Source organism: Tasmannia lanceolata, unplaced genomic scaffold (genome assembly GCF_043159265.1).
Source record: "Tasmannia lanceolata isolate RefF3 unplaced genomic scaffold, GAP_Taslan_0.1 ptg000003l, whole genome shotgun sequence".
Lineage (NCBI taxonomy): Eukaryota > Viridiplantae > Streptophyta > Magnoliopsida > Canellales > Winteraceae > Tasmannia > Tasmannia lanceolata.
Window position 1 is genome coordinate 4,031,904 of NW_027518680.1, and position 21,120 is coordinate 4,053,023.

The 21,120-nt window shown below is 38.9% G+C and overlaps 1 protein-coding gene across 1 annotated transcript; it reads left to right on the forward strand.

Annotated features, from left to right (window-relative positions):
• The first annotated feature begins 1,788 nt into the window (after window positions 1-1,788).
• Window positions 1,789-20,878, forward strand: ACD1-LIKE (ACD1-like protein). The gene is made up of 7 exons (XM_077357096.1): window positions 1,789-2,346; window positions 9,413-9,600; window positions 13,602-13,700; window positions 16,383-16,548; window positions 16,677-16,880; window positions 19,322-19,509; window positions 20,542-20,878. The coding sequence occupies exons 1-7, from the start codon at window positions 1,801-1,803 to the stop codon at window positions 20,795-20,797; spliced, it is 1,647 nt and encodes a 548-aa protein (XP_077213211.1). The 5' UTR covers window positions 1,789-1,800; the 3' UTR covers window positions 20,798-20,878.
• Window positions 20,879-21,120: the final 242 nt, after the last annotated feature.

The following is a 21,120-nucleotide window of genomic DNA, read 5'->3' on the forward strand; positions in this document are numbered from 1 at the left end:
TCATCCCAACCCGATTCGATTTTAAGGTAAAAGCTCAATCCGAAATCTCAAAAATTGACCCGAGTTGCATCCCTACTGACATCAAATGATTCTAGGCCATTGATCAAGATGATCGAGCTGATATCAACAGCCTTAATATTTATGGTGTATAAATAGAAAGTAGAGAGTGTAAATTTACTAGTTATATTGGGAAGTTTTTATAAGGTTTTAACTAGCCTACGTTATTTGGATTGGGAATTTTTTTTATAACTTTTTAACTAGCATAGGGGATTTGGCATGGCATTGGAAGTTTTCCATTTGTGTATAGGTACATTTAATAGCTAATGGGAAATTTACACTTATAAGATACTAAATAAGTAAATAACCAATAAAATTATATATTTTTAAGGTATTTAATGGCTGTAGGAAAAAATGCATTTTTAAAGTTTGAAATTACTTAGCTTTTCCTATATTTACTCCCTTAGTTTAACGGTTTCCACACCCAAGTGTAGATAAAATATCTACACACTAGCTTAAAGGGGCATATTGTCTGGGTGATCCAAACCATTCATTTGATTGGCCCTCACATAGATAGGGTGTCCACAAAAAATCAGCTCCATAGGATCATCCCAACCCTACGATTTGTGGAGGTAAAATGGACGCATATAAACCTTCACAAATCTGTCCATTTTTTGCCCTCATGGTTCGAAGGGTTAGGATGATCCTATGGAGCTGATTTTTTGTGCACACCCTATCTATGTGAGGGCCAATCAAATGAATGGTTTCGATCACCTAAACAATGTGGGCCTCCATTGTATTTTAAGCTAGTGTGTAGATAACTTATCTACACGTGTGTAGAAACCGTTTTCTTATTTATATATATAGAGGAAATGGTTTGTGTGCAGCTGTACCAAAAATCAGCCCGTTAGGATCATCCTAACCCTGCCATTTGTGGAGGAAAAAATGGGCAGAAACAGTGTCTGTCCATTTTCCCTTTCAAGTTTGATTGGGTTAGGATGATTCTATAGGACTGATTTTTGGTACACACCCTATCCATGGACGGGCCTTCCAAATGAATGCTTTGGATCCCCCAAAAAATGTGGCCCCCACTATGGTTTGTGCAGCCATGCACGTATAGCTTATCTATGCAGCTGCACACAAACCATTTCCTCATATATATATATATATATATATATATATATATATAAATGCAATTTTTTTCAGAGATATGCACAGAATGCCCATTACAAAAAGGCCAACAGATCTCTTGTATTAAGACTGGTGGGGTGGAATTCTCTAAATTTATAACGCCCTGGTTGTTTTGGATTTTGAGAATTGATTTTGAGTTCAAAACTCATTTTTTGAGTCCAATAATCATATTTGGATTCAAAAATCAATTCTCAAAATCTAAAACCAAGAGGGCCTCATTAAATTAATGAAATTCAAATCAATACACGATATGTGAGTGGCTCACATTCTCCAACACACAAATCTACTCCCGGTTGGGAAGGATATTTCAAATAAAATATAATTACGAGAAAATAAAGCCACTCCCTCGGATCATCTGAACTGGTAATATATCACCGTTCTGTCAATATTCAAAGCTAACGTTTCGCCCCCACTGTAGGATTATGCGCCCCCATTTGTCAACATGATTTGACGTCCAAAAGCGTCAAGGGGTTGCATAATCCTACATTGGGGCGAAAAAATATCTCCCTTTATGTGCCCTCTTTATGAGGAGGACTTCCATTTCAAGTAGTCCGAGAACTATTAATCCACACCACCATATATTTTAGTACAGCCACGCACGTCAAATCTCAAATGAGCTCTCTGGTTTCCATTCTTGCCATGGAAGCTCTCCCTTCCTCCTCCCTCTCTCTTCACGTTTCAACCCTCCCAACAAAGCCCTCAACCCATTATCAAAAACCCATATTCCCAATCCCCTCCAAGCATCCCAAATCCCATCCCCTTTCAAAATGCAGAAACAAAATACAATTCAAAGTTTTTTCCTCTTCTTCTACTATTTCATCCAAGCCCACAGACCCAATTGCTCCAGAGATTGAAATCCGTGAAGAGAATGTAAAATTCGATTGGTATTCAAATTGGTATCCACTCATGCCTGTTTGTGATTTGGACAAGAAGGTCCCACATGCTAAGACTGTATTGGGTCTAGACGTGGTGGTGTGGTGGGATAAAATAGAGGAAAAATGGCAAGTGTTTGATGATAAGTGTCCTCATCGTCTTGCACCTCTTTCTGAAGGAAGAATCGATCAATGGGGTCGGTTACAGTGTGTCTATCATGGGTGGTGTTTTGATGGAGTTGGGGACTGTAAATTCATTCCTCAGGCGCCCCCTGATGGCCCACTGGTAACTTTTTTTACTAAATTGTACCCTTTACTCTTTTTTGTGTTTTTCACAAAATTTTTTATGTAATTGATACTTTGCAGGGTTATGGATTCAAATTCAAATTGGAATGTAATGTTTCCTTCCTCCTTTTTATAATTCAATTCGCATTGATTGTATCCCAACAACCAAAATGGGTTCTTATTTACAAATAAGACGATTTTCGTGTTTCGATGTAGTTTATAATCATGTTTAGCATTTGAGTGATGGGTTTGTAGAGTTGATGGTGGAGATGTTAAGATTGGAGGAGTAGATAAGGCAATAGGTGTATGGGTTTGTGGTTGCGACCTAACTTGAATGTTATTAATTGTAGGTTTTATAGGAAAATCTGTTGAAAAGTGTGTGATATCTTTCAAATAAGATGGTGAGAGTGTGGGTGAAACGAAGGTGTTTAATAGGATGCCATTAAATGAAGACCTATGAGCCTAAGAAGATTGGAGTAGATAAAATAGAGAAATTTTATGAGTCAATGGTGGAGTAGTTTGTATGGATTGTACACGAGAATGCTTATCAGTGAAAGTGAGTTGTGATTTTGGGTGATCAGAGAGAATTGAATGTATTATAGAGGAATGAGGGTAACGAGAATCGATTATAACATAGAATATTGTCTATGTGGTTGGATAATTGAGGGTTAACTTTGAGCTTGTGTGGGTGCGAGAGAGTTGTCATTGATGAATGATGGCTGATTTTTTTAGTAATTAAATCTTGTACAAAATATTTGAAGGCGATACAGTTGTCTATTAAGTGACCAGGCGTTTTGTGTAAGTGACAAAATTGATTTTCTTGGTAATTTTTAAGTTTGGGTGCCTTAGACTTGAGTTTTGGATGTTTAATCATATTTTGGGTCATAAGACTATGAAATAGGTCAGTGTAGTTAACATTGAATGGTCTAACACGTGGTTTTTCTTTTGGAAGTTGGGTTGGTTTGTATGAAGTTTGGTAACTGTAGACACCCCATTTTGACAGGGCCCTAAACCCGCGTATTCGAATGAAATCCCGAGGTCAGGCGGAAAATGAATGGAATTAATCCGAGCCTAACCCGATTGCCAGTTGAAAATCTCAACCCGAATTTAACGAATCAACCCAAGTCGCATCCCAACCCGTGTCTCGAGCTCGAGCTGGGCGTAGTTTAAAGAAATATGAAAAGGGAGGATGAATTAGCAGGGCATGGGTGTGCCAATACTAGCTTACCATGGGCAAATCAAAGAAGAAGAAAATTTATTCCGCCCCCTTTTTCTACCCGAGCCACCCCCCCTGTAGAGATAAGAGTAGTTAAAATACACTAGATGGGGCTGTCTAGAGCAAAAAGGGGGGGGGGGGGCAAGTATATCATTCTTCAAAATAGGGGTTTGGGCAAAGAGGAAATCAACCCATCTTTAAGGGTATTCTTGGATGTTCACATTGCTTGCTTGAGAAGTAATAATTCTAAGCCATAGGATCAACAAGGAAAGTGTGTGGGTAGGATGAGGTGAGGAAGAGATTTTTTATTAGGGTTTGTAAAGACAATGGAAGAGATCAAAGGTTGAAATTACACAAGGCACATGAGCTTTGCAATGAATGGCTAGGATCACACCCATGAAAATATCTGGGTTATAAAACCAACCAGAGAGAGAAAGGGAGGGAGGATTTTTTCGTTTGAGAAAAAGAGAGAAAGAAGCAAAGAAGAGAGAAATCCACAGCCGCCATCTTCTCCGGCAAGCCTATCCCTCCCCCACCTTCTTCTTCTTCCCCTCTTCTCAACACCTCAAAGAAACCCTCCGCTTCACCACCACGCCAGCCGAAATCCGGCAAGGCCAAACCCATCTCCACCTTCTCTTCCACCCCACCTCCATTAACCAAACCACCTCTACCCGCCATCACCGCCACCTCTACCTTGGCTCCACCAGCCACCACTACCTTGGCTCCGCCAGCCACCACCTTCTTCTTCTCCTTTCATCTCTGCAACTCCAGACCTCCGGCCACCTCCCTCATCGTCGCCTCCAACCTCCGGCCACCCTCCAACCTCCAGCCAAGCCGCCTCCATCTCGGCCTTTTCATCTTCACCAAACCCCCATCCACAACCCCATTTCTTCTCCACCCAGCCACCTTCTCTACCACCCCCAAAACCCATTTTTGAGACCAAACCCACTTCGAAAAACCCAAAATCCAGCCGCCGGCCACCCAAGCATCTCCGTGCCTCCACCTTGCCCAACCCTCAGCCACCATCTTCCTCAAACCCATCTCGACCATATACCCCTTAACCCCATTACCCCATATACCACCACCTCTGTAATTTCATCCAAGTCACCATCAGAACCTCCATTTTTCGTGAAAAACAGAGGAAGGAGAGGGAGAAAGAGGGAGTGAGGGAGGCTACCACCGGTGGCATCATCTTCTCCGGTGATCCTCGTCAGATCCGGCGGCCGAACCTCATTTCTGCTACTCAACCTCAATATCCTCCATTTCTCTGTCTCCACCAAACCCCTTTTCTTCTTCAAAACCATTCTTCAACCATCCAAATTCCGATCACCCTAACCTTCACCCCATTCGGTTCTTGTTTCCACATTCTTCGCCTTGCCAGGTTTCCTCCAATTTTTCATGTTTTAGATGTTGGAAGCTAGGGTTTCTGTGAAAAGAAAGGGGCTGATTTGTTAGGGCTTGGATTGTATAAAAGAAAAAGAGGGTAGAAGAAGGGTGGATGAGCTTAATCCATGCCCAATTTGAGGAACTTCAGAATGCCCTTTTAGGGTCTTGATTTCAAAAAAAAAAAAAAAAGAAGAAGAAGAAGGGATTGAGCTGGAATTGCCGGAGTCAATATCATCCGATCTTGTCATAGGTAATACCTTCCCCTTTTATTTAAAAATATGTTTCCAATGGTGTTAAGCAATTCGTGGTAATTTGGTGTGTGAAGCCTGATCACACCCATTTATATGGTTTCATGAGAATCAAGTGTTTGCTTTCATGATTTTGGTTTAGTTTCTTAGCTCTTGATTAATATGCAAGTGCAGCTCCCTTTTCAAAAAAAAAAATTTGATAATATCAGTACAACCATGTTTAATAATAGCAAGAACTCAATTTATGTTTGTTTTCATTGATCAGGCCCTGAGATTAATATGTTTTTTTTTCTTTGGCCTTTGTGGTTACAAGGCCTTTGTGGATACAAATTGTCCATGGAAATAGTATTCTGGCAAAGTTTAACTTCCTTCCTAATACACTGATATATATATATATATATATATATATATATAGTCAGCTTATGAATTAAGCAGCAAGGATTACTGGTATAATGTGAAGCAGATTTTCATGTATAATTTTTTTGCTACAAACAGCATTTTAGTAGTCTTCACGTTTCAGTTGAATATTTTGATTAAGCCCAAGCAGGTTCTGTTCATGGTTCAGATCGCACATTAACAAAGGTCTCAATTGAATTGTTTTTTTTCTATTGCAAAAGAGAAAATTCCTTGTACAGTGGCAACATGAATCAGTCTTTTTCGCGGTTTTAGAACTCTTTGCCTCTAGGAATTTGTCTTTTTCGGGCGCAGGCTATGACGAAATGCTTCTTGAGCCAACCCCTTCCCTTCCTGCCTTGGAGTCTTCGCAGGTGAAGGGATTTCTTCCTCTTTAGAGTCAGTCCTAGAGAGCTTAGGAGTCAGTCCTACCACCCTAGGGTTTGGGAGTCTGTCCTACCCTTGTAGAGTTTAGGATTCTGTTCTTCCATCTTCCAGAGTCAGTCGTCAGTACAGGAGTCAGTCCTTCAGTCTTTCCGGAGTCTGTCATATCATCATAGGGGTTAGGATTCTGTCCAACCTCTCATCAAATCACGTGATTTTTATTTGCTCTTGCAAGGTATAGGATGCTGTCCAACCCTTGCAGAGTCGTGATTCTGTACAATTCCCCGCAAAGCATAGGATGCTGTCCAACCTTTGCGGGATATCAGGAGTCTATCCTACCCTTATGATGATAGGATTCCGTCCTCTTGTGTCAAAACTTAAAAACATCAAAAGCATCTGAAAAATCAAAAATCGCAAAAATCTTGAGTCATTGAGAGTGTAGTTAGGAAAATCTAGTCCGAACTACGGATGGCTTGATCCCTAGCTGAGGGGTACGTAGGCAGCTCAGGCATGCAGCTGGCATTCTGAGTTCAGTCACAATTTTCGCAACTTTACCATTTTTGCAAATACCTTTCACAACTTCAAAAACTTCTATAAGCTTCAAAATCTTTCAAACCTCTCAAAACTTCAAAAATTCTTCAAAATAACCTTACCAGCAATTTTCAAAAGATCTTTCCATAGAGTTAGGAGTCTGTCCTAGGCGTGTGGGGTGTCTTAGAGTTAGGAGTCTGTCCTGATTATGTTGCTTTGCCGTGTCTGGTCGTGTGAGTGTCCTCAGAGTTAGGAGGCCTCGAGTCGTGGTCGGTTAGACACTTAGTCGAGCCGATGGCTAGACTAGGACGCGCTTAGAGAGCCCATGGTTTTCCTTAGAACGCACAGCCTAGTCACACATAGGGTGTAGGGTCCACTCGCATTAGTTAGGACATATAGGGAGTCCTAAAAATTACCATTCACTTGAACTTAAGTAATGGCGCAAGAAACTTTAAAAACTAGTCAGGTCTAGTTGATCGAGTCTAGGATAGCGGTCCTAGAAGGTTAGGCATTGTAGTTTAGCATAGGTCGCCGAACTACGTTGGCTCTGATTCTTCCCGAGGCCGGGATACGTAGTGCAGCTAAGATGGATGGCCATCTTGGTCCGAGTCAATTATCGCATTAGAGTCTAGGGTTTGTCATATTGTATGTTTTGCTGTGTTTTCTTACTTTCATGTACAGATCCTATACTTCTAGCTGTAGCATGCATGTGTTTGTCCACCAGAACATAGACACCAATTAGGCATGACACTCATAACCTAGCTATTCTTAGGTGTCATATCTTTCATTTCTTTTTGTGCGTGCTTCTTATTCATCTCCGAGATATGCATGATTAGCTAGACGTTATCTCGGGGATATTCGTTCCCATTTCATATGATTTTTACCCAAAACTCTTCAAAGTTAATAATAAATGGCATAAGAGACCAGGTGCTCGCACTTGGGCGAATCGGGGGCGCCTAATCCCTTCCCCATTCGTCATCAGGCACGGACCTTTTATATCTCTGGTTATCTGTTGCGACAGAGCACATCATGGGATCCAGGCCCCACTTCCTTGGATGGCGACTCTTTCTTTGTTTAAGGTGCGTCTCGAATCCGGGCTAGTCCCCGAATCGAGAGGTATCTCACTTCACATCGCCGCTCATGCTGTGAGGGGCACTCTTTCGAGAGTTCCTTGGCGGAGCTCTCCTTCACGTGGATGATCCTGAGACTTGCGTGGGGGCACGTCCCCCGGCCTCTCTCGGATCGGGTTCCACAGTAACATATGTTATTAATTGAATATGATTGGGGAGGTATTCTAGGAGAAGGATCTACATTGGATTTAGATACAATGTAAAAGCTGATTAGAGACCTCTAGCGTCGCCCTAACAAAAGATTGATTCGCCTATGGAAATTTTTTCTCTATCTATCTTACTAATTTGGAAAGAGGGAAGCTCTTTAAGGGTTTTTACTAAACATTGTAAACCCTTTGTAGCAAAATTAATGATATAATTATTGAAGTCTCGAAAGAGCTTCAAAATCTAAGTTTTTTGTTGACATATATTTTAATAATTTAGTATATGAATAGCTCAGTGTATGTAAGGATTACATCTAGTCTCAAAGAAAACCTGGTGTAGATTGCTCCCTGTGAAGGCTTGCTTAAACTCAATTTTGATTCCTGCAGCACAGTCATCCATATACCAATGCTGATGTTTAAGTGGGAGGCTTTTGGGGATTCATTTATGATTCTAATGGTAGGATAGTCTTGGCTTATGCGGGTCCATGTGGTGAGAATCATGTGATCAAGGATGAATTCAAAATAGTTTGGTTTGGAGTTGAATGTCTGGCAGACACTGGCTGCTTCGTGATGCAAGAATTGTTCATGAATAAACCCATCATGTAGCAAAAATGATTCGATGGAAGAAAGGGATGGCGAAGATCCAAAATTCCAAATGTATGCCCGAAGGCAACAATAACATAAACATCATGCTGAAGTCAACAGGGGCCATAAAGAGCTTTGTCTGTCACAAATATTGGCTAGCTGTTTTGTCATGAATGATGGAGTTTTTAGTGATTTTTATTTAACTTTTGGTTAAAGCTTTAGTATGTTTTGGTGGGCCATGTGAAAAAAACGTGAATGGAGTTTTTTATTCAATAGGAATTAATTTCAGAAGATCTATACTTTTAGAGGTTGTTTTTTTTTTTAAAATTTTCTGAACAAATAATTTTTGGTTTCATTTTGTTTCTTTTTATTTTTCCTTTTCATGTTGTTTCAGCCATTCTTGTACCTTTCGTATTCCTCTTTGTTTCTTTTAATGAATTATCTGTCCCAAAAAAAGAGGAAATCTTAATCCGAACATTTTGTGCTGTGGGAGGTCATATTCATCGAGATATGAGGATTGACCCCATAGTCTGAGGTAGACATACTCCAGCTCCTCTGTAGCTGTGCATAAAGCATTTGTGAGTTTAGACCCTAGGACTTTACTCCTTTCTGAGCATTGTGTGATACAGACTGCTTGAGTTACAACAACAGTATGGGGGTTCATTTCAAAATACAAAAAAAAAGTATGGGACGCTGTTTGGTCCTTGCTATTACCAACTGTAATTGGATTTGTTGGACCAAGAATCTGGAAAATAGAGAGGTACCCTTATGCAAGTAACATATCTAGATTACCATTTTAATCGTTCTGCTTAATCCACATTCAAGCATTGTAATCTCCAGAAACATTTAGTCTTAAGGAAATGCATACGCTTACTGGACTCTTTACTGCACACGCATCATTTACTAATTTGTGTTCAGTGTAATACTTATTTTTTGTCTAATTAAATTTATCTCGTACTGTAAATATCGGCAACCAACTCGTATGTTGTTTATCTATTATTGTGAATTGTCGTGTACGTGACTGGAATTGACCTTATCACAAAATGTGCAGCTTCACACTTTTAAGAAGGCATGTGTATCCGTTTATCCAAGTTGTGAGCAGAACAAGATTGTGTGGTTTTGGCCAAGCACCGAACCTCAGTACAAAGATATCCTGATGAAGGAAAAACCTCCTTACATCCCAGAGTTGGATGACCCGTCTTTTTCGTGTTCATTTGGGAATAGAGATATTCCATATGGGTATGTCATTCTTGATCTTTAACCTTGATTGTCCGACTTCTGAAGCCATGTTTCTATTTTTATTTTTGTTGTATTGCAGTAGGATTGGTGGTTTCTATCAGTTCTATAAAATATTCTGTGCGCTAACTTTATAATGACACATTAACTATTTGAGGATTTTGAATACCTGGTTTCTTTCAATGTTGCATTAAATGAATCACACATGTAGCAATTGCACCGAATGCTTACCCAGAAACTGTGGATTGGCCTGACAGGGAGCTACCACAGTGAGGTTTTCTGCATTACTTGGATTATGCATTTGGGAATAAATCAACCTCTTTATCATTAAATCTCCACTAAATATTTTTTTGAGGCACCGCACTAAAATGTGGGAGATAATGGCATGGTTGCAATATGATAACACTCCGATTTATAAGGAGTTTTCTTAATCCAGCCGACAAGAATCTGTTATTGGATCATTCCATGGCACTTTCATATTTTACCTGTTTATTTTTTGTTTTTCTAGATAAGCGAGAGATATTATAGACAGGGGAATAAGGGGAAAACAAGACTGAGGGAAAACACCGAGTGCAAAGAAGCAAGAAAGAGAAAAGCATATAAGAAGTTGCCCAAAGAAAAACCAGAGAGTAAAAGATGATTAAGAGATAAAGTGGAATTACGTTGCTCCTCTTTTGTCTTTAGTGAGAAAATTGTTGGTTTCCACTGGGGAAGGAAGATACGTCCAATGGTCAATCTCAGAACCAATTCTTCTCTTGGCATATAGTTGGCAGCAATCCTTTCTCACTCACAGAAGACAGATTTTTCAATTGAGGAAGCAAGTTAAAGTAGAAATCTGGAAATTAAAACTTTGGTGTACGACGGGCCTGACAATCCCCCTCTGATAATCTCAATGCACTAATAAAATATGATTCGATCCAAAAAATAATATAGCTGAAAGGGTATATCATTCATGGTTCTCTTTTTTTTTTTTTTGAAATGGTGAAAAATATCATAAAAAGAACAGGGGGGGACCGAGATGGACCACACCCGAGAATACAGGAAACAAGAAAAAGAAAGAAAAATTACAAAATAATACTCACGGAGGGAGAAAATCAAACCATTCCAATTCCGAACGACTAACTCCACCCCTAGCCAAACCATCCGCCTCTCCATTAGCGGACCTCCGCACATGATTAAACACAATACTCGAACCCGAGATTAAATCCTCTATTTCATCAAAAATAGAATAGAATCTCCATGGAGGCAACACCGCCCTACTTAACCACCGAATCACATTGAGTGAATCACCCTCCACAATAGTTTTGTCCATGTTCTCTCTATCAATTCTTTTGATACCTTGATAAGCCGCCTTTATTTCGGCCTCCGAAGCATCACATATTCCAAGAGGGCCAGAATAAGCCCACACAACTCCACCACAATCATTGCGAAACACACCTCCAACCCCGGCCGGTCCCGGGTTTCCAAGACTCGAACCATCAAAATTCATTTTAAGCATTCCACAAGGAGGAGTCTCCCACCGTTGAGCAATCCGAGGCCTATTATCCGAACTAAAACAAACTTCCTTCCACCCCTCCCAAAGGTCATAAGCCGATACAAAACGGAAAGCCGAAAGACATCGCGCCCAAGATATTGATAGTGCAATGATTTTTATGTAAAGCCAATACGGAGACATCGCGCCCAAGATCATTCATGGTTCTCTACATTTCCATTGAAACTAAGATTGGAATATCATAAACTTGCAAGATAGTTTTCCAACTCGGTTTGCAATTTGTGGCGGATTAAAGCAAACTTGTTAACTATGAGATCGCCGGTTGAATAAAGTTCCACCACCACTCGTGTTCCTGCTTGATTGGTTCTTGAAGTGTTCATGCATAATCAGGGCCATAGCCACAAAATGCTGTTCCTTTGCCAATGGAAAAGAAACCAGTCTCACTCCAATGAATATATCAAACCTTATCTTGTTTGACATCATATCATTGGTGGAGGATAATGAATTGTGTCTGAGGCATATGTGATTGCAAAGAGTATTGCGATCGTCGATGCGATGGCAAGGCATTTTCGGTCCGTGCATGGATACCTCTGGCTCTCTCCCCACGATTTTTTAGTTGAGTGAGAGCTTAGAAGCACGAAGCGGGTGCTGATACGGGGGCGGAGGTGGGGGCGGAGCGTGTATGTAATATTTTCTTTATATAACTTTCAAAATTCAAGTATATAAAAAATAGTAATTTCTAACTATTTTCATATGTATCTTTCAAAATTGAAGTACGTCAAAAAGCAGTAATTTCTTATCATCTTCATTTTCGTGCCCGCTATCCTCGTGCCTTCTAAAGTTGCCTTTGTGCTTGCTCCAATGAAGTACTTTGAAAAGTTGGAGGAGTTTGATGCAAGGAAGTTGATGATGGTAGGACTAATGGAGTAATAGGAGCATGTTGGGAGTGTCATGGGAGCGGTTTCTGTCTCTTCGAGGTTGCTCTCCCGAGAAGTTCCTTCCTAAGGAGCGCCGAATCATGGTTCCGGGGCGGGAGCAACACCCATGAGGGAAGATTCCTGCTTCTAAGAGTGGGAGTGTGAGATTCAAGTGGAATCCGGGCTAGGCCTTCGGAAGCCTAGCCCCTCTGGAAGAGGACTTCATATCTCGGTTAAAAAGAAAAAGAAAGGTGGAGAGGGGAGGAATAGATAGAATTTTAAACTAAATGCTCGAGCCAGGCTTCCCCAGGGTCCAAGCGTATTTCCTCTGAAAGAGTGCTTCATGTCTCGGTTAAAACGAAAAAGAAAGGGGGAGATGGGGAGGAATAGAAATGATTTCAAACTAAATGCTTGAGCCAGGATTCCTCGGGGTCCACGCACGTCTCAATCCGGGGTTTAGTAGAGCATGGCTTCATATCCTGGTAAAAGAGAAAGAAGGGGGAAGATGAGAGGAATATAGAGCAATTTAAATTGAAGGCTCAAATTGAGCTTCCCCGGGGTCCAAGCATTAATTCAGGCCCTTACCTCGAGGTGCCACGACCCTGACAAACTAAATAGGGTTAATAAATTATACCCTTAAATCTCTAATGACTAGATGAGATTAATTAAATAAATTGGATTTGACAACTAAATGCAATAAGATCAACTAAACTAGATTTAGTAACTAAATGCAATAGAATTATAATTAATCTATGTTAATCTAAGTAAATGGAAAAGACAAGAGGATGGGGCAAGAGATTACCCTCAGAATGCAACAACGTATGGCGTGTCCAGGTGTCATGGTGATTCCTCAGCCGCACCAGGTCCTACGCTCCAAGCATGATCAGGACGGAAGAGACGGCAGTCTCATGTGCTTTTCTCGAGGAGATTGGAGGGTCCCATGGAACCTTCTCTTACTTTGGAATGTTTTAAGCACAAGACCCAAGGCAACATTTGATGCACTTTTCTTGTGTTTGAACCCTTTATAGGCCCCAAATCTCGGGATCTGGGTAGTTCTGGGTGATGTGGGACTATTCCCCATGTCTTGAAAGTTTGGATAGGGTAAAAAGTAACTTTTTAAAAAGGGGTTTATACCAGGCATTTGCGATCGCAGCTGTGATCGCGGATACTCTAATACAATTTTTTTTAGAAACTTTGGGTTTCTGGCAGCCAGGTTTGTTCTGAGTTGGTTTTGTTTGAAAATGTGAGGAGTATTCCCTTCATTGTCCAGGCCTTATTAGTTCAAAAGAAGGTTTCTTTGTTGAAAGGTTCGTCTCTTTTGCAAAATAGGATTTTGTCCCGGATCGCCTGAGTTTGGGGGCTAGCAAAGTTCTTTGAACAAGAAGGTGCATCGTAGCTTCGTCATCGGAATCACCACAAATAGCTATCGCCAACTAAGTGAAACAAAATGGGGTTGTCTACAATAACATTTGTATGTTTTGCAGTTTTACAGATGTTGATTCATTATGTTTTTGTTTGAAGTGCCTTGAACTTTTAGTTTTTTTTTTTTTTAATATGTACACCATGCATTGATGCATAGAAAATTGGGATTACAGGTATGAAGTTTTGATTGAAAATCTCATGGATCCTGCTCATGTTCCTTATGCACACTATGGAATAATGCCCATGCCAAAAAATGCGAAAGCAAAATCCAGATATGTACCTTTGGATAGCCTCTTCTCTCATATTTGTCATTGAAAGCATTTTATCTAGATTATCATTGACTACTAAGGCATTTTTTTCCTTTATTGGTTATAGGAAGAGAATCAATACAGTAATTCAACTCATGGGCTTTCAATTACATCTACTTTTATTTATGTTGGAAATTTGAGGCTTTTGAGACTTTTTTCCAAAGATTGATATTTATTCCCACCAATCATAGGGTTGTGTGTGTGTGTTGACATCCTATTAGATTGGTAAATTGATTCTCTGGTATGCTTATCTCTTCCTGTCATTATTGTGTGCATAAAAGTAGCACTTTTGTATGCTTTTCTTATTAGATTTGTAAAGTGATTACTTTTTATTTCTTAAGTTAGGTGTGCTTATGTCTTTGTTTGGGTTGGAACTTGGCAACTAATGTTGTTTAGGGGATTTTTGGTGATTTTTTTATTAAATTTAAGCCAGTTGGTAGAGAAGTGTGTGTCAGTTTGTGGGGGAAGGGAGGGGTGGTTGGGGGTTATACCTTTCCATTTCTGGAGTGGGTGGGGGTTATACCTTTCCATTTCTAATGTAAGAATCCAATAGGTTTAAGAAGTTTTGGATGCTTGAGCAACAAGTTAAGGATTTGAACCTAAGATAAGATCATAAGATGATTTTGCTAATATTGTGTTAATGGTTTCCTTATTTAGACTATAAATTTTGGCTTTCCTATTCTAGGCAGTCTTGTTGTATCTACTCACTTTTTATGTGTCAATTTTCTACTTTTTTTCGAACAGTTTTTTATTTTTTATTGTGTGTGTGCGCGCGCGCGCATCTGTGTCAAATTCTACTTATTTTCTCTTTTTTTTTTCTTTCATTTCTTTGGAAACATCCCTTCGTCCCCATGGGCTGCCTTGGCACGGAATCTGATACCAAACTGCACTGTTGTTTTTGTTCTTTGGCCACAGTAGACCAAATGATACATCCTACATAAATATTTTGTTCATGGGTTGTTGAGACCTTTAGATGTGCAGAGTCAACACATCGGACCAAGATCATTGTTCCTGGTCCTTGTTGCCTGGACAGAGTGGATCTTAGCTCTTGGCAACCCAGATTCGGTAGATAGTTAGACATATCACCTAATCATTAAAAAAAAAAGAGTTAGACATATTGCCTAGTATAGGTTCCCATGTGGCTATTTACATGGCCATTTCAGTCTGCCTGTCAGCCCAACATATAGTGTCGCACAAGATATAATGCCGACTGAGCCAGTCCGGTTTTTTCAAATACAAAAATTAAGTATCTTCCCACGAATTAGTGAATTAGGCAGGATGCTTTTGTGTCATATACGGTATATCTTACCATTTCTAACTTAAGAATCCAATAGGTTTGAGAATTTTTGTTTGCCTGAGCAACAAGTTAAGGATTTAGATCTAAGATAAGATCGTAATATGCTTTTTTGAATGATTGTGGTAATGGATTTCTTCATTATGCGTTAAATTTTGGCTTTCCTGTTTTAGTATTTTCGTCTCTATTCACTTTTTATCTGTCAATTTTCTACTGCTTTTTTATTTTTTTCTTCTATTTCTTTCGAACATCCCTGCATGACTGCATCCCCATGGGCATGCATGCTGTGGCGCGGAATCTGGAACCAACCTGCACTCTTTTTTTGTGCATTGGCCACAGTACAGCAAGTAACACATCCTACATAAATATTTAGATCATGGGGCTGTTGCTCCACAGGAGCCAAGTCAGCACATCAGACCAAGATCACTGTTCGTGGTCCTTGTTGCCTAGACAGAGTGGATCTTGGCCATGGCGACCAAGATTGGCTGGATCTTTGGTCATATTGCCTAGTATATGTTCCCATGTGGCAATTTACATGGCCATTACAGTGTGCCTGTCATCCCAACATATCATTTCAGACAATTGTCTAATATCTAAGTCTTTTCTTTGAGACACAGGTAGATACGTTCTTGGGAATGTATTCCCATTCCAGTTGATATATTCTCTCAATTAATTTAATGAAACTTATGGAGAAATTTTCTCTTAGTGGGCATATGGTTTTGTAAGAAATCTTTTTTTTTTTTTCCTTTAAAAAAAAAAGAAATCTTCTTTTTCCAACTACCAATTGTCTCAACTTTCTTTAGTAAGCGAATTTCTCTGTTTTTTTAGGATTCTATTTGCATTTTAGTAATTTATTTCACTATTAAAATTTCAAGAAGGAAACTAAATGAGTGCCATTGCACCCTCCATACCGCCAAACACAACCAACACATACTGTGCAGACTGAAATTTTACATTTGCCAACATATTCATCACTGTACACTGGTTTAGCTAGTGGGATACATTGTTTCAGCATGCTCTGTACCATAGGAAGGCAAATATAACGATGCCTTATTGCTTTATCAGATGAAAGACAGGGTATAAATATAACAACTAAATTCTTTTTTTTGAAAAGGGCAGAATAATATATATATATATGAAAAACAGAACCGAGGTGGTCCTGAAGACACAAAGAAAATATAACAACTAAATTCTGGGACAGTTTGTTGGTTTTATGTAGTTTAACCTTAGACAATTTAAACTGTTTTGTGTAGAAAAACTTCCTATAATATTGTGCTATGATTCTGTAATAGTTGTGACCACTGTTGTCTTATTTATGGAGCTTGTCTCCCTAACTCATAAACTTCTTTCACACCTAAGGTTGATCGAGAAGGTGGTAGGCCTATGGAGATAACTGTACAGACATTAAATGTCACTGGTTTCCTGGCAAAGCAGGAGTATGGTTATAGCAAGTTCATAGCACCTTGCGTTTTTTATGCTTTTCCAAAGTGGGAGCCAACTAATGGATCTCCTTCATCGGTGGGCATCATAAGAGGCAATGTGTTAGATTCTCTTATTGGTATTCATAAATTGAATGATAGACTTTTTACTTATTTTCACAAACTCTATCCGTATTTATTGTTAATTTGTTATTTGGGTTGATTCAGGAAATTTCAGCTAATACCAGCCAGGGACAACAGAGAGCTCTTTTGATATTTATTTGTATTCCTGTTAGTCCAGGAAAAAGCCGATTAATTTGGGTTTTCCCAAGAAACTTCTCAATTTGGTTAGATCGACTTCTTCCACGATGGGTTTTTCATGTGGGACAAAATCTGATCCTTGATTCTGATTTGTATCTTCTTCACTTGGAGGTAATTTCAACCTCTTCTTAGTGAATAAAGATGTTTTATTAACTCATGATCTTCCCGCTGCATACTAATAGATGCTTTGTTGACATTCAATAATTTTCATATGAATGTCACTTAAAATCAAGAACAAGTGAAAGCTCCTTCTGACTTGCATTTCACATGGTATGAATACAAATGTTCTCGTATGTAACATTGTAATCTCTATGTGGCTATGCCGCCATTGCATGCATCCCAAGGTTCGTGTGTCTTAAGACTCTTAACAGATTGCATCTGTCTAACACTGAAATGAATTTTGATGTTTAATTTGTCCAGTTGCTCCTCTCATGTTGCTTAAACTCTATCTTCTTTGTGCTTCGGTATGTTTCACACCGAGTTACCATATAAATGAAACAGACAAATTTAATAGAAGTGGATGCTGGAAGTTTGCTTTGGTTATTCAAACTTACTTTTAATTTGTATAACAAGGTTTTGAAAGCATTATTATCCTTTTACAAAAAAATGTATTTCTGTATAAAATTTTGGATGTAATTAATGTGAAAATTCCCAGAACAGGTTTAAAAGAAATCACATTACGTCTCTTAGTCATGTATCATAAAAAGTGACCATTAGATTCCAGCTAAAAAGAAATGAAACTACGTCTCTTAGGGTAAACTTGCTTCCATTTAGCCCACATATATGTTTCATGATTTTATTCGATAATGGATGAATCTTTTATACAGATATTGGATTGCAATTGTTTAATTTTTGGTAAATTCTATCTGTTATATAATCTATCAAATGTCATTTTGACCATTTATATGTTGTTATATTGCAGATTGATTTCTCAGTTGATTAGTGGAATGGAAATCACTATTTTGTATTTACATTTGTCTTTGCCACTTCTCATACTATTGAACTGCTCGGTCTCTCAATGGGTGTAATGTGAATCCTCTTATAGACGGAAGGGTTTTGATTTAAGAGTTCCCATTAATATTTTGAAGTTCTTACGTATGTATGAATGTATCTATGTATCTCTATATTTGTATGCCTGTGTATGCATGTATGTAGGTAGGTAAGTATCTCGGGAGCTGATATTTAGAGCGCTTTATTTTATATGATACACTCTCTCTATTTTAGACTCGTTCATTGGTTTTTGGGCTCACCAGGAATTGTAAGACAATGATAAAGCTAAACTGAAGCAAGGCATTACGGTACCAAAACAAGGAGGTGAAAGGTGTGTTGTATAAAAGCAGTAGGATATGGTATCAAAACAAGCTGAGCTCGTAGATGGATGACCCATTCTTTATCAGGATAACTAATCATGGTATGGTATTGCTTTGGTCATATGTAGATGACAGTATTTAGACAGGTGATGGTACATATTCTATAAAATAGCACAGGTCTCACCTATAAAAGGCCCGTGGCAATAGTTGTGTATCCACAAAGACTGATGTGCTTGAGCATATGCAAAAGGATACCAGTATCAACACTTGGCATGTTGAAGTTTGATTAATCTTGTTGACTAACAACATTGCTTAGTTTGTGCGAGTGGGAAGCGAGTGCGAGGAGCTATTGGGAATCAGAAGCGGGAAGCGGGAGGGCGTAGAAAAGAGAAAATGTGGGAAGTGAAAAGTTCCAAGTACAGAGGAAACATGTACCAAAAGGCATCAAAAGTCGATATGAAACATGTAATGAGCTCTATTGGAAGCTAACAAAGGGCGTATAGAAAGAGATATGGTTAAATTGGGTTAGGAATAAAGAGTTAATACATGATAGGGTTACAAGTAGTAAAGAGCTATTTAATTACAAGTTTTAGCTATTTATATTTTTACTTGTTTTATTCATGTAGATTTCATGTTAATTTTTTTGGAAAAAGACCCACATAAGTTTTATTTGAAACATTTTTTAAGTTTTTAATACATTTCTTTAATTACACTCATTCGGCATTATCAAAAGGAGAAACCACTCTTTTAGGAAAAAAAAACAGTCACCTAAATAGGAAGTATACCCTTAATTAAGAGGAAGCGTGTGGGAAGTGCGCTTCCTCTAAATTTGGAAAACGAGAAGAATTTAGCTTCCAAAGTGAGCTTCCCACCCAAATAGGAAGCTTCTATTAACTATGGTCCCAAGTTCTCGAAAGGAAATGTGTGAGTGATCCTTTGATGTTGTTGATAACTGATCCATTTGTTTTCATTGGTGATCGTTTTGGTTGGTTGTTTTATTTACAAACCGATCTCTTCCATTGAACATGTGCATGCCATGTGACATGCATATTAATCAGATCCCCTCTTTCATGAGCCTAAAGAATTCATTCAGATTTGCTTTTAGTTCCCCTGCAAGTTTTTATTTATCCACATGGCATTCATAATAGTTTCTGCGATGCCATTATCATTAAATTCTGACGGCTATCCTTGAAGCATGTATCACTTTCAGTTTGCATCACTTCACTTATTGTTTCTTTGCAGGAGCGCAAGATAGCCGAAGCCAGGCCTTCCAATTGGCAAAAGGCTTGTTTTGTGCCAACCAAGTCAGATGCCCTTGTGGTTGGCTTCAGAAAGTGGTTAAGAAAGTATGCAGGTGATCAGGTTGACTGGGGAAATAAGTTCATGGCAGGCCTTCCTCCAACTCCTCCTAAAGAACAGCTAATGGACAGGTATGTCATCCACAACAAAAGGAATTTTTCTTTCTGTTCTAATCATACATTAACTAGAAATTTTATTTACCAAACCTACCTGCAAAAGGATTTTTTCATTGTATTCTAATCATACATTAACTAGATTATTCACCAAACCTACCTCTTTCTCAAAAGAGGGATCTCATACTTTCTGTTCACCCTGTTTCCCTTGTTCTTTACATTAACAAGGAACAGACTTTTTTTTTTTTATATCTCCGATCAATAGTAGATATGTGATTATCTTTGGTGAGCTTCAACTTGTGATAATCCATCTTGTCCCCTTCCTAGGAGGGTTGTTATGGGTCTGAACAAATGAGGATCGAGAGGATGTATAGATGCCATAAATCCTCCAACCTGCATTCTCCATGATAATTGATGTAGTGTCAACATGGCAGCCATGTTATGCCTAGGTGGCTTGGGTGGAGTTCCAAAGTGTATTCCTGCTATAATGTTGCTGCTTGTTTTTTTAACTGCTATAATGTTGCTGCTTGTTTTTTTAACCTGACTTATTTTGGACTTCTATATGGCGGGATTTGGAAAAGTGATAAGCTAGGAAGTTTTAGATCTTTTTGAGATGTTTCCAACAAGTATTTGTGCTTGAAAATTAGACTAGTGGTTGGAAAGTTATGGCAGTTTTAGTGGACAGTGTTTGTGAGTTCGTAAGCTAGTCAAAGTTTGTGAGTTCCAAAGCAACTGATGTTATGTAAGTCCCTAAGTTAGCATGAACGAATTTTCTCTTGTTGTCTTTCATTTAAATAGATAAAAATCAGCTGTAGAAGGAGATTTTGGATTTTGATAAACTTATGTAATTGATGGAATATCATCAATTGGGTTGAGCATTCCTTCATTTTCTTATTCTCTTAGTTGTGTTCTTGAGTTCTAGATTTCTTCTTCTTCTCTCTTAAGCACCCATGTTTCTTGATATGATCCGAAAATTTGGATGAATCTAGGAACAGTTCCTCTTACTGATACCATTAGAACTAACTGATGTTTGGTTTGGCTTTGTTTCAGATATTGGTCTCATGTTGTGAACTGCAGTAGCTGTCGCGTGGCAGAAAAAGGTCTAAAAGCAGTGGAGGTATCTCTGCAGATTGTCTCTATAGCTTCGATCGGTGTTGTTGCGGCCGTGAAGCAGAATGCGATGTCATCGCTAGCACGAAGTGTCGTGGTTTCTATGGCAGTGGTATGCTTCCTGGCTTCTAAGTGGTTGTCTTACTTCATCTACAAGAATTTCCATTTCCATGATTATTACCATGGCTTCAGATGAGAAAATATTGTATTTGCCAATGTTATATTGATTATAAATACAGGTGGATATGGCCGTAGTGGCAGTCATTTGTTCGTTGTATTTACATCTGTAGTGACTTGAGTTCGTGAACACATCCATCCTAAATAAGATGTGGTAGTGAATCATATTAGAATGGAAAGGGAAGCCCGAGGTGGGACAGCCCAGTAGAACATATTACAAGATAAGAAAGCATAAACAGAAAATACACAACATCAACAGATCAAGAATAAATCAATAAAAGTATTGAGACGAGGAGTCTAGTCCTCCGATGTAATTATTGTAAAATGGACGGTTCAGAAAAG

Coding starts and splice junctions, on each gene's coding strand:
- ACD1-LIKE (XM_077357096.1), top strand. CDS start 1,801: ATGAGCTCTCTGGTTTCCATTCTTGCCATGGAAGCTCTCCCTTCCTCC. Junction 2,347..9,412: donor CGCCCCCTGATGGCCCACTG/GTAACTTTTTTT, acceptor CAAAATGTGCAG/CTTCACACTTTTAAGAAGGC. Junction 9,601..13,601: donor AATAGAGATATTCCATATGG/GTATGTCATTCT, acceptor TTGGGATTACAG/GTATGAAGTTTTGATTGAAA.